General features: G+C 48.6%; 1 protein-coding gene across 1 annotated transcript in view; it reads right to left on the bottom strand.

The window, feature by feature from the left end:
* LOC311138283 (pyruvate dehydrogenase E1 component subunit beta, mitochondrial-like) overlaps nt 1–14,766 on the bottom strand; it is a gene marked incomplete at its 3' end in the record, with an annotated part of 59,400 nt that extends 44,634 nt beyond the window's left edge. Inside the window, exons 1-2 of the mRNA XM_084172965.1 lie at nt 14,720–14,766; nt 14,567–14,626 (exon numbers count right to left, since the gene is read on the bottom strand). Of these exons, the coding sequence (XP_084029091.1) occupies nt 14,567–14,626; nt 14,720–14,755 (96 nt within the window). The 5' untranslated portion in view covers nt 14,756–14,766. The remainder of the gene's footprint in view (nt 1–14,566; nt 14,627–14,719) is intronic.
* Nucleotides 14,767–17,176: the final 2,410 nt, after the last annotated feature.

The raw sequence follows: 17,176 nt of genomic DNA, 5'->3' as shown, positions 1-17,176 counted from the left end.
GTTCCCCTTCTCTCCACGGCTCCACTAGTCTGTCCTCCATCCCCTCGGTGGCGTTTCCCTTCTCTCCACGGCTCCACTAGTCCGTCCTCCATCCCCTCGGTGGCGTTTCCCTTCTCTCCACGGCTCCACTAGTCTGTCCTCCATCCCCTCGGTGGCGTTTCCCTTCTCTCCACTAGTCTGTCCTCCATCCCCTCGGTGGCGTTTCCCTTCTCTCCACTAGTCTGTCCTCCATCCCCTCGGTGGCGTTCCCCTTCTCTCCACGGCTCCACTAGTCTGTCCTCCATCCCCTCGGTGGCGTTTCCCTTCTCTCCACGGCTCCACTAGTCTGTCCTCCATCCCCTCGGTGGCGTTCCCCTTCTCTCCACGGCTCCACTAGTCTGTCCTCGTTGTTGCTTTCCTCTTCTCCATCATTGTTTTGGTCTCATTGGCTGTTGGCAGTAGTCCTTACCCAACCGCGTCGTAGCACTGCTCATACTACAAGATGCATGACCAACATTTCTGACATGTCAGAAAATTATCAGGACATTCGACAGGGGTGTGGAGAACAGAACAGCCATCATCGGTGAGTCCTTGACCCGCTCAAACTACGCGAGTCCCGACGTGATGATCCTAGCTCATAGGACTTCACACTGACCATGAAAATGAGTCTGGGATGCCCAACTCTCTTCCTGGAGATCTACCGTCCTGTGGGTTTTTCAGTCCAACCCTAATTTAACACACCTGATTCTACTTATTAGCTGCTCAACAAGACCTTAACTAGCTGAATCAGATACGCTAAATTAGGGTTGGACTGAAAACCTACAGGACAGTAGATCTCCAGGAAGCGGGTTGGGCAGCCCTGGTTTAGTGTAGTAGAGGGTAGGGCAGCCCTGGTTTAGTGTAGTAGAGGGTTGGGCAGCCCTGGTTTAGTGTAGTAGAGGGTAGGGCAGCCCTGGTTTAGTGTAGTAGAGGGTAGGGCAGCCCTGGTTTAGTGTAGTAGAGGGTTGGGCAGCCCTGGTTTAGTGTAGTAGAGGGTTGGGCAGCCCTGGTTTAGTGTAGTAGAGGGTAGGGCAGCCCTGGTTTAGTGCAGTAGAGGGTTGGGCAGCCCTGGTTTAGTGTAGTAGAGGGTAGGGCAGCCCTGGTTTAGTGTAGTAGAGGGTAGGGCAGCCCTGGTTTAGTGTAGTAGAGGGTAGGGCAGCCCTGGTTTAGTGTAGTAGAGGGTAGGGCAGCCCTGGTTTAGTGCAGTAGAGGGTTGGGCAGCCCTGGTTTAGTGTAGTAGAGGGTTGGGCAGCCCTGGTTTAGTGTAGTAGAGGGTAGGGCAGCCCTGGTTTAGTGCAGTAGAGGGTTGGGCAGCCCTGGTTTAGTGTAGTAGAGGGTAGGGCAGCCCTGGTTTAGTGTAGTAGAGGGTTGGGCAGCCCTGGTTTAGTGTAGTAGAGGGTTGGGCAGCCCTGGTTTAGTGTAGTAGAGGGTAGGGCAGCCCTGGTTTAGTGTAGTAGAGGGTTGGGCAGCCCTGGTTTAGTGTAGTAGAGGGTAGGGCAGCCCTGGTTTAGTGTATGCAGTAGAGGGTAGGGCAGCCCTGGTTTAGTGTATGCAGTAGAGGGTAGGGCAGCCCTGGTTTAGTGTAGTAGAGGGTTGGGCAGCCCTGGTTTAGTGTAGTAGAGGGTTGGGCAGCCCTGGTTTAGTGTAGTAGAGGGTTGGGCAGCCCTGGTTTAGTGTAGTAGAGGGTTGGGCAGCCCTGGTTTAGTGTAGTAGAGGGCTGGGCAGCCCTGGTTTAGTGTAGTAGAGGGTAGGGCAGCCCTGGTTTAGTGCAGTAGAGGGTTGGGCAGCCCTGGTTTAGTGTAGTAGAGGGTTGGGCAGCCCTGGTTTAGTGTAGTAGAGGGTTGGGCAGCCCTGGTTTAGTGTAGTAGAGGGTTGGGCAGCCCTGGTTTAGTGTAGTAGAGGGTTGGGCAGCCCTGGTTTAGTGTAGTAGAGGGTTGGGCAGCCCTGGTTTAGTGTAGTAGAGGGTAGGGCAGCCCTGGTTTAGTGTAGTAGAGGGTTGGGCAGCCCTGGTTTAGTGTAGTAGAGGGTTGGGCAGCCCTGGTTTAGTGTAGTAGAGGGTAGGGCAGCCCTGGTTTAGTGTAGTAGAGGGTTGGGCAGCCCTGGTTTAGTGTAGTAGAGGGTAGGGCAGCCCTGGTTTAGTGTAGTAGAGGGTTGGGCAGCCCTGGTTTAGTGTAGTAGAGGGTTGGGCAGCCCTGGTTTAGTGTATGCAGTAGAGGGTAGGGCAGCCCTGGTTTAGTGTATGCAGTAGAGGGTTGGGCAGCCCTGGTTTAGTGTATGCAGTAGAGGGTAGGGCAGCCCTGGTTTAGTGTATGCAGTAGAGGGTAGGGCAGCCCTGGTTTAGTGTATGCAGTAGAGGGTTGGGCAGCCCTGGTTTAGTGTAGTAGAGGGCTGGGCAGCCCTGGTTTAGTGTAGTAGAGGGCTGGGCAGCCCTGGTTTAGTGTAGTAGAGGGTTGGGCAGCCCTGGTTTAGTGTAGTAGAGGGTAGGGCAGCCCTGGTTTAGTGTAGTAGAGGGCTGGGCAGCCCTGGTTTAGTGTAGTAGAGGGTAGGGCAGCCCTGGTTTAGTGTAGTAGAGGGCTGGGCAGCCCTGGTTTAGTGTAGTAGAGGGTAGGGCAGCCCTGGTTTAGTGTAGTAGAGGGTTGGGCAGCCCTGGTTTAGTGTATGCAGTAGAGGGTTGGGCAGCCCTGGTTTAGTGTATGCAGTAGAGGGCTGGGCAGCCCTGGTTTAGTGTAGTAGAGGGTAGGGCAGCCCTGGTTTAGTGTAGTAGAGGGTTGGGCAGCCCTGGTTTAGTGTAGTAGAGGGTTGGGCAGCCCTGGTTTAGTGTATGCAGTAGAGGGCTGGGCAGCCCTGGTTTAGTGTAGTAGAGGGTAGGGCAGCCCTGGTTTAGTGTAGTAGAGGGTAGGGCAGCCCTGGTTTAGTGTATGCAGTAGAGGGTTGGGCAGCCCTGGTTTAGTGTATGCAGTAGAGGGTAGGGCAGCCCTGGTTTAGTGTAGTAGAGGGTAGGGCAGCCCTGGTTTAGTGTATGCAGTAGAGGGTTGGGCAGCCCTGGTTTAGTGTAGTAGAGGGTTGGGCAGCCCTGGTTTAGTGTAGTAGAGGGTTGGGCAGCCCTGGTTTAGTGTAGTAGAGGGTAGGGCAGCCCTGGTTTAGTGTATGCAGTAGAGGGTTGGGCAGCCCTGGTTTAGTGTATGCAGTAGAGGGTTGGGCAGCCCTGGTTTAGTGTATGCAGTAGAGGGTTGGGCAGCCCTGGTTTAGTGTAGTAGAGGGTAGGGCAGCCCTGGTTTAGTGTATGCAGTAGAGGGTTGGGCAGCCCTGGTTTAGTGTAGTAGAGGGCTGGGCAGCCCTGGTTTAGTGTAGTAGAGGGTAGGGCAGCCCTGGTTTAGTGTAGTAGAGGGTTGGGCAGCCCTGGTTTAGTGTAGTAGAGGGTTGGGCAGCCCTGGTTTAGTGTAGTAGAGGGTTGGGCAGCCCTGGTTTAGTGTAGTAGAGGGTAGGGCAGCCCTGGTTTAGTGTATGCAGTAGAGGGTTGGGCAGCCCTGGTTTAGTGTATGCAGTAGAGGGTTGGGCAGCCCTGGTTTAGTGTATGCAGTAGAGGGTTGGGCAGCCCTGGTTTAGTGTAGTAGAGGGTAGGGCAGCCCTGGTTTAGTGTATGCAGTAGAGGGTTGGGCAGCCCTGGTTTAGTGTAGTAGAGGGCTGGGCAGCCCTGGTTTAGTGTAGTAGAGGGTTGGGCAGCCCTGGTTTAGTGTAGTAGAGGGTAGGGCAGCCCTGGTTTAGTGTAGTAGAGGGTTGGGCAGCCCTGGTTTAGTGTAGTAGAGGGTTGGGCAGCCCTGGTTTAGTGTAGTAGAGGGTAGGGCAGCCCTGGTTTAGTGTAGTAGAGGGTTGGGCAGCCCTGGTTTAGTGTAGTAGAGGGTTGGGCAGCCCTGGTTTAGTGTAGTAGAGGGTTGGGCAGCCCTGGTTTAGTGTAGTAGAGGGTAGGGCAGCCCTGGTTTAGTGTAGTAGAGGGTAGGGCAGCCCTGGTTTAGTGTAGTAGAGGGTAGGGCAGCCCTGGTTTAGTGTAGTAGAGGGTTGGGCAGCCCTGGTTTAGTGTAGTAGAGGGTTGGGCAGCCCTGGTTTAGTGTAGTAGAGGGTTGGGCAGCCCTGGTTTAGTGTAGTAGAGGGTTGGGCAGCCCTGGTTTAGTGTAGTAGAGGGTTGGGCAGCCCTGGTTTAGTGTAGTAGAGGGTTGGGCAGCCCTGGTTTAGTGTAGTAGAGGGTTGGGCAGCCCTGGTTTAGTGTAGTAGAGGGTTGGGCAGCCCTGGTTTAGTGTAGTAGAGGGTTGGGCAGCCCTGGTTTAGTGTAGTAGAGGGTTGGGCAGCCCTGGTTTAGTGTAGTAGAGGGTTGGGCAGCCCTGGTTTAGTGTAGTAGAGGGTTGGGCAGCCCTGGTTTAGTGTAGTAGAGGGTTGGGCAGCCCTGGTTTAGTGTAGTAGAGGGTTGGGCAGCCCTGGTTTAGTGTATGCAGTAGAGGGTTGGGCAGCCCTGGTTTAGTGTAGTAGAGGGTTGGGCAGCCCTGGTTTAGTGTAGTAGAGGGTTGGGCAGCCCTGGTTTAGTGTAGTAGAGGGTAGGGCAGCCCTGGTTTAGTGTAGTAGAGGGTAGGGCAGCCCTGGTTTAGTGTAGTAGAGGGTAGGGCAGCCCTGGTTTAGTGTAGTAGAGGGTAGGGCAGCCCTGGTTTAGTGTAGTAGAGGGTTGGGCAGCCCTGGTTTAGTGTAGTAGAGGGTTGGGCAGCCCTGGTTTAGTGTAGTAGAGGGTTGGGCAGCCCTGGTTTAGTGTAGTAGAGGGTTGGGCAGCCCTGGTTTAGTGTATGCAGTAGAGGGTTGGGCAGCCCTGGTTTAGTGTATGCAGTAGAGGGTTGGGCAGCCCTGGTTTAGTGTAGTAGAGGGTTGGGCAGCCCTGGTTTAGTGTAGTAGAGGGTTGGGCAGCCCTGGTTTAGTGTAGTAGAGGGTAGGGCAGCCCTGGTTTAGTGTAGTAGAGGGTAGGGCAGCCCTGGTTTAGTGTAGTAGAGGGTAGGGCAGCCCTGGTTTAGTGTAGTAGAGGGTAGGGCAGCCCTGGTTTAGTGTAGTAGAGGGTTGGGCAGCCCTGGTTTAGTGTAGTAGAGGGTAGGGCAGCCCTGGTTTAGTGTAGTAGAGGGTAGGGCAGCCCTGGTTTAGTGTAGTAGAGGGTAGGGCAGCCCTGGTTTAGTGTAGTAGAGGGTAGGGCAGCCCTGGTTTAGTGTAGTAGAGGGTAGGGCAGCCCTGGTTTAGTGTAGTAGAGGGTTGGGCAGCCCTGGTTTAGTGTAGTAGAGGGTTGGGCAGCCCTGGTTTAGTGTAGTAGAGGGTTGGGCAGCCCTGGTTTAGTGTAGTAGAGGGTTGGGCAGCCCTGGTTTAGTGTAGTAGAGGGTTGGGCAGCCCTGGTTTAGTGTAGTAGAGGGTTGGGCAGCCCTGGTTTAGTGTAGTAGAGGGTAGGGCAGCCCTGGTTTAGTGTAGTAGAGGGTTGGGCAGCCCTGGTTTAGTGTAGTAGAGGGTAGGGCAGCCCTGGTTTAGTGTAGTAGAGGGTAGGGCAGCCCTGGTTTAGTGTAGTAGAGGGTAGGGCAGCCCTGGTTTAGTGTAGTAGAGGGTAGGGCAGCCCTGGTTTAGTGTAGTAGAGGGTAGGGCAGCCCTGGTTTAGTGTAGTAGAGGGTAGGGCAGCCCTGGTTTAGTGTAGTAGAGGGTAGGGCAGCCCTGGTTTAGTGTAGTAGAGGGTTGGGCAGCCCTGGTTTAGTGCAGTAGAGGGTAGGGCAGCCCTGGTTTAGTGTAGTAGAGGGTAGGGCAGCCCTGGTTTAGTGTAGTAGAGGGTTGGGCAGCCCTGGTTTAGTGTAGTAGAGGGTTGGGCAGCCCTGGTTTAGTGTAGTAGAGGGTTGGGCAGCCCTGGTTTAGTGTAGTAGAGGGTAGGGCAGTCCTGGTTTAGTGTAGTAGAGGGTTGGGCAGCCCTGGTTTAGTGTAGTAGAGGGTAGGGCAGCCCTGGTTTAGGGTAGTAGAGGGTTGGGCAGCCCTGGTTTAGTGTAGTAGAGGGTAGGGCAGCCCTGGTTTAGTGTAGTAGAGGGTAGGGCAGCCCTGGTTTAGTGTAGTAGAGGGTTGGGCAGCCCTGGTTTAGTGTAGTAGAGGGTTGGGCAGCCCTGGTTTAGTGTAGTAGAGGGTAGGGCAGCCCTGGTTTAGTGTAGTAGAGGGTAGGGCAGCCCTGGTTTAGTGTAGTAGAGGGTAGGGCAGCCCTGGTTTAGTGTAGTAGAGGGTTGGGCAGCCCTGGTTTAGTGTAGTAGAGGGTAGGGCAGCCCTGGTTTAGTGTAGTAGAGGGTTGGGCAGCCCTGGTTTAGTGTAGTAGAGGGTAGGGCAGCCCTGGTTTAGTGTAGTAGAGGGTAGGGCAGCCCTGGTTTAGTGTAGTAGAGGGTAGGGCAGCCCTGGTTTAGTGCAGTAGAGGGTAGGGCAGCCCTGGTTTAGTGTAGTAGAGGGTAGGGCAGCCCTGGTTTAGTGTAGTAGAGGGTTGGGCAGCCCTGGTTTAGTGTAGTAGAGGGTAGGGCAGCCCTGGTTTAGTGTAGTAGAGGGTTGGGCAGCCCTGGTTTAGTGTAGTAGAGGGTAGGGCAGCCCTGGTTTAGTGTAGTAGAGGGTAGGGCAGCCCTGGTTTAGTGTAGTAGAGGGCTGGGCAGCCCTGGTTTAGTGCAGTAGAGGGTAGGGCAGCCCTGGTTTAGTGTAGTAGAGGGTAGGGCAGCCCTGGTTTAGTGTAGTAGAGGGTTGGGCAGCCCTGGTTTAGTGTAGTAGAGGGTTGGGCAGCCCTGGTTTAGTGTAGTAGAGGGTTGGGCAGCCCTGGTTTAGTGCAGTAGAGGGTTGGGCAGCCCTGGTTTAGTGTAGTAGAGGGCTGGGCAGCCCTGGTTTAGTGTAGTAGAGGGTTGGGCAGCCCTGGTTTAGTGTAGTAGAGGGTAGGGCAGCCCTGGTTTAGTGTAGTAGAGGGTAGGGCAGCCCTGGTTTAGTGTAGTAGAGGGTAGGGCAGCCCTGGTTTAGTGTAGTAGAGGGTTGGGCAGCCCTGGTTTAGTGTAGTAGAGGGTAGGGCAGCCCTGGTTTAGTGTAGTAGAGGGTAGGGCAGCCCTGGTTTAGTGTAGTAGAGGGTTGGGCAGCCCTGGTTTAGTGTAGTAGAGGGTTGGGCAGCCCTGGTTTAGTGTAGTAGAGGGTAGGGCAGCCCTGGTTTAGTGTAGTAGAGGGCTGGGCAGCCCTGGTTTAGGGTAGTAGAGGGTTGGGCAGCCCTGGTTTAGTGTAGTAGAGGGTAGGGCAGCCCTGGTTTAGTGTAGTAGAGGGTAGGGCAGCCCTGGTTTAGTGTAGTAGAGGGTTGGGCAGCCCTGGTTTAGTGTAGTAGAGGGTTGGGCAGCCCTGGTTTAGTGTAGTAGAGGGTAGGGCAGCCCTGGTTTAGTGTAGTAGAGGGTAGGGCAGCCCTGGTTTAGTGTAGTAGAGGGTAGGGCAGCCCTGGTTTAGTGTAGTAGAGGGTTGGGCAGCCCTGGTTTAGTGTAGTAGAGGGTAGGGCAGCCCTGGTTTAGTGTAGTAGAGGGTTGGGCAGCCCTGGTTTAGTGTAGTAGAGGGTAGGGCAGCCCTGGTTTAGTGTAGTAGAGGGTAGGGCAGCCCTGGTTTAGTGTAGTAGAGGGTAGGGCAGCCCTGGTTTAGTGCAGTAGAGGGTAGGGCAGCCCTGGTTTAGTGTAGTAGAGGGTAGGGCAGCCCTGGTTTAGTGTAGTAGAGGGTTGGGCAGCCCTGGTTTAGTGTAGTAGAGGGTAGGGCAGCCCTGGTTTAGTGTAGTAGAGGGTTGGGCAGCCCTGGTTTAGTGTAGTAGAGGGTAGGGCAGCCCTGGTTTAGTGTAGTAGAGGGTAGGGCAGCCCTGGTTTAGTGTAGTAGAGGGCTGGGCAGCCCTGGTTTAGTGTAGTAGAGGGTTGGGCAGCCCTGGTTTAGTGTAGTAGAGGGTAGGGCAGCCCTGGTTTAGTGTAGTAGAGGGTAGGGCAGCCCTGGTTTAGTGTAGTAGAGGGTAGGGCAGCCCTGGTTTAGTGTAGTAGAGGGTTGGGCAGCCCTGGTTTAGTGTAGTAGAGGGTAGGGCAGCCCTGGTTTAGTGTAGTAGAGGGTAGGGCAGCCCTGGTTTAGTGTAGTAGAGGGTTGGGCAGCCCTGGTTTAGTGTAGTAGAGGGTTGGGCAGCCCTGGTTTAGTGTAGTAGAGGGTAGGGCAGCCCTGGTTTAGTGTAGTAGAGGGCTGGGCAGCCCTGGTTTAGTGTAGTAGAGGGTTGGGCAGCCCTGGTTTAGTGTAGTAGAGGGTTGGGCAGCCCTGGTTTAGTGTAGTAGAGGGTAGGGCAGCCCTGGTTTAGTGTAGTAGAGGGTAGGGCAGCCCTGGTTTAGTGTAGTAGAGGGTTGGGCAGCCCTGGTTTAGTGTATGCAGTAGAGGGTTGGGCAGCCCTGGTTTAGTGTAGTAGAGGGTTGGGCAGCCCTGGTTTAGTGTAGTAGAGGGTTGGGCAGCCCTGGTTTAGTGTAGTAGAGGGTAGGGCAGCCCTGGTTTAGTGTAGTAGAGGGTAGGGCAGCCCTGGTTTAGTGTAGTAGAGGGTTGGGCAGCCCTGGTTTAGTGTAGTAGAGGGTTGGGCAGCCCTGGTTTAGTGTAGTAGAGGGTTGGGCAGCCCTGGTTTAGTGTAGTAGAGGGTTGGGCAGCCCTGGTTTAGTGTATGCAGTAGAGGGTAGGGCAGCCCTGGTTTAGTGTAGTAGAGGGTAGGGCAGCCCTGGTTTAGTGTATGCAGTAGAGGGTAGGGCAGCCCTGGTTTAGTGTATGCAGTAGAGGGTTGGGCAGCCCTGGTTTAGTGTAGTAGAGGGTAGGGCAGCCCTGGTTTAGTGTAGTAGAGGGTAGGGCAGCCCTGGTTTAGTGTATGCAGTAGAGGGTTGGGCAGCCCTGGTTTAGTGTATGCAGTAGAGGGTTGGGCAGCCCTGGTTTAGTGTAGTAGAGGGTTGGGCAGCCCTGGTTTAGTGTAGTAGAGGGTAGGGCAGCCCTGGTTTAGTGCAGTAGAGGGTAGGGCAGCCCTGGTTTAGTGTAGTAGAGGGTTGGGCAGCCCTGGTTTAGTGCAGTAGAGGGTAGGGCAGCCCTGGTTTAGTGTAGTAGAGGGCTGGGCAGCCCTGGTTTAGTGTAGTAGAGGGTTGGGCAGCCCTGGTTTAGTGTAGTAGAGGGTTGGGCAGCCCTGGTTTAGTGTATGCCCTGGTTTAGTGTATGCCCTGGTTTAGTGTAGTAGAGGGTAGGGCAGCCCTGGTTTAGGGCATAAATTAATCTGTCCTTTTTAATGGGTCAGTCAGGCCTTAACATCCCACATAGATTAAACGTTCATCAGTATATCCACAGTATATACTACCGTTCATCAGTATATCCACAGTATATACTACCGTTCATCAGTATATCCACAGTATATACTACCGTTCATCAGTATATCCACAGTATATACTACCGTTCATCAGTATACCGACAGTATATACTACCGTTCATCAGTATATCCACAGTATATGCTACCGTTCATCAGTATATCCACAGTATATACTACCGTTCATCAGTATACCGACAGTATATACTACCGTTCATCAGTATATCCACAGTATATGCTACCGTTCATCAGTATATCCACAGTATATGCTACCGTTCATCAGTATATCCACAGTATATGCTACCGTTCATCAGTATATCCACAGTATATACTACCGTTCATCAGTATATCCACAGTATATGCTACCGTTCATCAGTATACCGACAGTATATGCTACCGTTCATCAGTATATCCACAGTATATGCTACCGTTCATCAGTATATCCACAGTATATGCTACCGTTCATCAGTATATCCACAGTATATGCTACCGTTCATCAGTATATCCACAGTATATGCTACCGTTCATCAGTATATCCACAGTATATGCTACCGTTCATCAGTATATCCACAGTATATGCTACCGTTCATCAGTATATCCACAGTATATGCTACCGTTCATCAGTATATCCACAGTATATGCTACCGTTCATCAGTATATCCACAGTATATACTACCGTTCATCAGTATATCCACAGTATATGCTACCGTTCATCAGTATATCCACAGTATATGCTACCGTTCATCAGTATATCCACAGTATATGCTACCGTTCATCAGTATACCGACAGTATATGCTACCGTTCATCAGTATATCCACAGTATATGCTACCGTTCATCAGTATATCCACAGTATATGCTACCGTTCATCAGTATATCCACAGTATATGCTACCGTTCATCAGTATATCCACAGTATATACTACCGTTCATCAGTATATCCACAGTATATGCTACCGTTCATCAGTATATCCACAGTATATGCTACCGTTCATCAGTATATCCACAGTATATGCTACCGTTCATCAGTATATCCACAGTATATACTACCGTTCATCAGTATATCCACAGTATATGCTACCGTTCATCAGTATATCGACAGTATATGCTACCGTTCATCAGTATATCCACAGTATATGCTACCGTTCATCAGTATACCGACAGTATATGCTACCGTTCATCAGTATATCCACAGTATATGCTACCGTTCATCAGTATATCCACAGTATATACTACCGTTCATCAGTATACCGACAGTATATGCTACCGTTCATCAGTATATCCACAGTATATGCTACCGTTCATCAGTATATCCACAGTATATGCTACCGTTCATCAGTATATCGACAGTATATGCTACCGTTCATCAGTATATCCACAGTATATGCTACCGTTCATCAGTATATCCACAGTATATGCTACCGTTCATCAGTATATCCACAGTATATGCTACCGTTCATCAGTATACCGACAGTATATGCTACCGTTCATCAGTATACCGACAGTATATGCTACCGTTCATCAGTATATCGACAGTATATGCTACCGTTCATCAGTATATCCACAGTATATGCTACCGTTCATCAGTATATCCACAGTATATGCTACCGTTCATCAGTATATCCACAGTATATACTACCGTTCATCAGTATATCGACAGTATATGCTACCGTTCATCAGTATATCCACAGTATATGCTACCGTTCATCAGTATATCCACAGTATATGCTACCGTTCATCAGTATATCCACAGTATATGCTACCGTTCATCAGTATATCCACAGTATATACTACCGTTCATCAGTATATCGACAGTATATGCTACCGTTCATCAGTATACCGACAGTATATGCTACCGTTCATCAGTATATCCACAGTATATGCTACCGTTCATCAGTATATCCACAGTATATGCTACCGTTCATCAGTATATCGACAGTATATGCTACCGTTCATCAGTATACCGACAGTATATGCTACCGTTCATCAGTATATCGACAGTATATGCTACCGTTCATCAGTATATCCACAGTATATGCTACCGTTCATCAGTATACCGACAGTATATGCTACCGTTCATCAGTATACCGACAGTATATGCTACCGTTCATCAGTATATCCACAGTATATACTACCGTTCATCAGTATATCCACAGTATATGCTACCGTTCATCAGTATATCCACAGTATATGCTACCGTTCATCAGTATATCCACAGTATATGCTACCGTTCATCAGTATATCCACAGTATATGCTACCGTTCATCAGTATATCCACAGTATATGCTACCGTTCATCAGTATATCCACAGTATATGCTACCGTTCATCAGTATATCCACAGTATATGCTACCGTTCATCAGTATATCCACAGTATATGCTACCGTTCATCAGTATACCGACAGTATATGCTACCGTTCATCAGTATATCCACAGTATATGCTACCGTTCATCAGTATATCCACAGTATATGCTACCGTTCATCAGTATACCGACAGTATATGCTACCGTTCATCAGTATATCCACAGTATATGCTACCGTTCATCAGTATATCCACAGTATATGCTACCGTTCATCAGTATATCGACAGTATATGCTACCGTTCATCAGTATATCCACAGTATATGCTACCGTTCATCAGTATATCCACAGTATATGCTACCGTTCATCAGTATACCGACAGTATATGCTACCGTTCATCAGTATATCGACAGTATATGCTACCGTTCATCAGTATATCCACAGTATATGCTACCGTTCATCAGTATATCCACAGTATATGCTACCGTTCATCAGTATATCCACAGTATATACTACCGTTCATCAGTATATCCACAGTATATGCTACCGTTCATCAGTATACCGACAGTATATGCTACCGTTCATCAGTATATCCACAGTATATGCTACCGTTCATCAGTATATCCACAGTATATGCTACCGTTCATCAGTATATCCACAGTATATACTACCGTTCATCAGTATATCGACAGTATATACTACCGTTCATCAGTATATCCACAGTATATACTACCGTTCATCAGTATATCCACAGTATATGCTACCGTTCATCAGTATATCCACAGTATATGCTACCGTTCATCAGTATATCCACAGTATATACTACCGTTCATCAGTATATCGACAGTATATACTACCGTTCATCAGTATATCCACAGTATATGCTACCGTTCATCAGTATACCGACAGTATATGCTACCGTTCATCAGTATATCCACAGTATATGCTACCGTTCATCAGTATATCCACAGTATATGCTACCGTTCATCAGTATATCCACAGTATATGCTACCGTTCATCAGTATATCCACAGTATATGCTACCGTTCATCAGTATATCGACAGTATATGCTACCGTTCATCAGTATATCCACAGTATATGCTACCGTTCATCAGTATATCCACAGTATATGCTACCGTTCATCAGTATATCCACAGTATATGCTACCGTTCATCAGTATATCGACAGTATATGCTACCGTTCATCAGTATATCGACAGTATATGCTACCGTTCATCAGTATATCGACAGTATATACTACCGTTCATCAGTATATCGACAGTATATGCTACCGTTCATCAGTATATCGACAGTATATACTACCGTTCATCAGTATATCGACAGTATATGCTACCGTTCATCAGTATATCCACAGTATATGCTACCGTTCATCAGTATACCGACAGTATATGCTACCGTTCATCAGTATACCGACAGTATGCTACCGTTCATCAGTATATCCACAGTATATACTACCGTTCATCAGTATACCGACAGTATATACTACCGTTCATCAGTATACCGACAGTATATGCTACCGTTCATCAGTATATCCACAGTATATACTACCGTTCATCAGTATATCCACAGTATATGCTACCGTTCATCAGTATATCCACAGTATATGCTACCGTTCATCAGTATATCCACAGTATATGCTACCGTTCATCAGTATATCCACAGTATATACTACCGTTCATCAGTATATCGACAGTATATGCTACCGTTCATCAGTATATCCACAGTATATGCTACCGTTCATCAGTATATCCACAGTATATACTACCGTTCATCAGTATACCCACAGTATATGCTACCGTTCATCAGTATATCCACAGTATATACTACCGTTCATCAGTATACCGACAGTATATACTACCGTTCATCAGTATATCCACAGTATATGCTACCGTTCATCAGTATACCGACAGTATATGCTACCGTTCATCAGTATATCCACAGTATATGCTACCGTTCATCAGTATATCCACAGTATATACTACCGTTCATCAGTATATCCACAGTATATACTACCGTTCATCAGTATATCGACAGTATATGCTACCGTTCATCAGTATATCCACAGTATATGCTACCGTTCATCAGTATATCCACAGTATATACTACCGTTCATCAGTATACCCACAGTATATGCTACCGTTCATCAGTATATCGACAGTATATGCTACCGTTCATCAGTATATCCACAGTATATACTACCGTTCATCAGTATATCCACAGTATATGCTACCGTTCATCAGTATATCGACAGTATATACTACCGTTCATCAGTATACCGACAGTATATACTACCGTTCATCAGTATATCGACAGTATATACTACCGTTCATCAGTATACCGACAGTATATACTACCGTTCAAGCAATTCAATGAAATATCATCCTTGCTTGTATAGCAGTAAACACAATTGACAGCTGCGAGCCACAAAGTATCTTCTTAAAATCAGACCTTATCTTAACCACACTGCTAACCTTAAATTATGACTTGGGCTCCCGAGTGGCGCAGCGGTCTAAGGCGCTGCATCTCAGTGCTTGAGGCGTCACTACAGACCCCCTGGTTCGATTCCAGGCTGTGATTGGAAGTCCCATAGGGCGGCGCACAATTGGCCCGGGTTTGGCCGGTGTATGCTGTCATTGTAAATAAGAATTTGTTCTTAACCGACTTTCCTAGTTAAATAAATATAAATACAATTTTCACTTTGTGGCTGTGGTAACTAGTGAAAACTTTTACCACAACATTTTTAATTTCAGCTAAATGACTAAAATGTAAATGTAAAACACATTGAAGGTTGTTAGCTAGATCAAGCCATTAGCAAAGATGATACTAGCTAGCGCTCACCTGCACAGCGGCCGGAGATGTCTTGCTGAACTCTCTTCGTAGGACCACCGAGACGGTATTCTGCACAAGACAACACAGAAAAGGGCTCTCGTTTTTGCCTCATCCGAACAATATAGCTAATTGTCTGCACTTTGATTTAAAGTTAATAAATACCTTCCCGGAGCGAAGAAAACACCTCAACGACGCCATCTTTGACCTGTCCTCTGAGTGGGAGGAGCGACTTGTCCTGGAAAAGGATCAGGTCCAATCAGAGCATTAGTCTGAGTCCTGGAAAAGGATCAGGTCCAATCAGAGCATTAGTCTGAGTCCGGACAGAGATACTATTGAGGAGATAGGCCTCGCGGTGCATTCTGGGCGATTCCGGGACAATTCCGGGACTACGAGAGCTCTCCTTCAAAAACTCAACATTAGCAAGAATTTCGTTAACAAGAAGTACAACAAATATTTTACAAGATGTGAGATAAGTAGCTGGTTCTCTGTAATATCGTATCGCAGGTTTTCTCGACTCATTCCCTAACTTTGAGAAAGGATTGCGTGACGATTAGTTTAGCAACCGCGTAACGCAGCATAACAACGTGAATGCGATTGGTCGACCGTCTGCTGGGTGACGCGGTACACGGTCTTTCGTCCAATGCCCATTGGGATTCATATCTCCTCCTTTCTCTAATATCTCTGGTTAGTTTAGACTCATGAAAAAGGAAGCGGAAGAGCGCGAGCGACTGGGGAAATTCAAGGGCAGGAGCAAAAAGCGTCATCATCACCCTGTTGCCCAAACATTAACCCTTATTTAACCGGCAGGTAGCTTAGTGGTTAAGAGCCGGTTAAGTAAGGGTTACGGTTTGGGCCGACTAGGTGAAACATCTTTGATCCCCTGCTGATTTTGTACGTTTGCCCACTGACAAAGAAATGATCAGTCTATAATTTTAATGGTAGGTTTATTTGAACAGTGAGAGACAGAATAACAACAAATAAATCCAGAAAAACGCATGTCAAAAATGTTATAAATTGATTTGCATTTTAATGAGGGAAATAAGTATTTGACCCCCTCTCAATCAGAAAGATTTCTGGCTCCCAGGTGTCTTTTATACAGGTAACGAGCTGAGATTAGGAGCACACTCTTAAAGGGAGTGCTCCTAATCTCAGTTTGTTACCTGTATAAAAGACACCTGTCCACAGAAGCAATCAATCAATCAGATTCCAAACTCTCCACCATGGCCAAGAGCAAAGAGCTCTCCAAGGATGTCAGGGACAAGATTGTAGACCTACACAAGGCTGGAATGGGCTACAAGACCATCGCCAAGCAGCTTGGTGAGAAGGTGACAACAGTTGGTGTGATTATTCACAAATGGAAGAAACACAAAATAACTGTCAATCTCCCTCGGCCTGGGGCTCCATGCAAGATCTCACCTCGTGGAGTTGCAATGATCATGAGAATGGTGAAGAATCAGCCCAGAACTACACGAGAGGATCTTGTCAATGATCTCAAGGCAGCTGGGACCATAGTCACCAAGAAAACAATTTGTAACACACTACGCCGTGAAGGACTGAAATCCTGCAGCGCCCGCAAGGTCCCCCTGCTCAAGAAAGCACATATACATGCCCGCCTGAAGTTTGCCAATGAACATCTGAATGATTCAGAGGAAAAGTGGGTGAAAGTGTTGTGGTCAGATGAGACCAAAATGGAGCTCTTTGGCATCAACTCAACTCGCCGTGTTTGGAGGAGGAGGAAAGCTGCCTATGACCACAAGAACACCACCCCCACCGTCAAACATGGAGGCGGAAACATTATGCTTTGGGGGTGTTTTTCTGCTAAGGGGACAGGACAACTTCACCGCATCAAAGGGACGATGGACGGGGCCATGTACAGTCAAATCTTGGGTGAGAACCTCCTTCCCTCAGCCAGGGCATTGAAAATGGGTCGTGGATGGATATTCCAGCATGACAATGACCCAAAACACACAGCCAAGGCAACAAAGGAGTGGCTCAAGAAGAAGCACATTAAGGTCCTGGAGTGGCCTAGCCAGTCTCCAGACCTTAATCCCATAGAAAATCTGTGGAAGGAGCTGAAGGTTCAAGTTGCCAAACGTCAGCCTCGAAACCTTAATGACTTGGAGAAGATCTGCAAAGAGGAGTGGGACAAAATCCCTCCTGAGATGTGTGCAAACCTGGTGGCCAACTACAAGAAATGTCTGACCTCTGTGATTGCCAACAAGGGTTTTGCCACCAAGTACCAAGTCATGTTTTGCAGAGGGGTCAAATAGTTATTTCCCTCATGTCACGAACGTTGAGAGACGGGTCGGACCAAGGTGCAGCGTGAAAAGCGTACATGTTTATTAACTAAATAAACATTCAACAAAACAAGAACCGACGTGAAGTCCAAAGGGCTATACACATACAAGCCTACACGGAACAAGATCCCACAACTAAGGTAGGCAAACAGGCTACTTAAGTATGATCCCCAATCAGAGACAACGAGCGACAGCTGCCTCTGATTGGGAATCACACCCGGCCATACATAGAAACACAACCTAGAACTGCAACATAGAAACAGACTAACTAGAACCTAAACATAGAATATATAACATAGATATCCACACCCTGACTCAACAA

Source organism: Coregonus lavaretus, assembly GCF_964263955.1.
Source record: "Coregonus lavaretus genome assembly, chromosome: 12".
NCBI lineage: Eukaryota > Metazoa > Chordata > Actinopteri > Salmoniformes > Salmonidae > Coregonus > Coregonus lavaretus.
The sequence above is the reverse complement of the archived record's forward strand: the minus strand, read 5'-3'. Positions and strand labels throughout refer to the sequence as shown.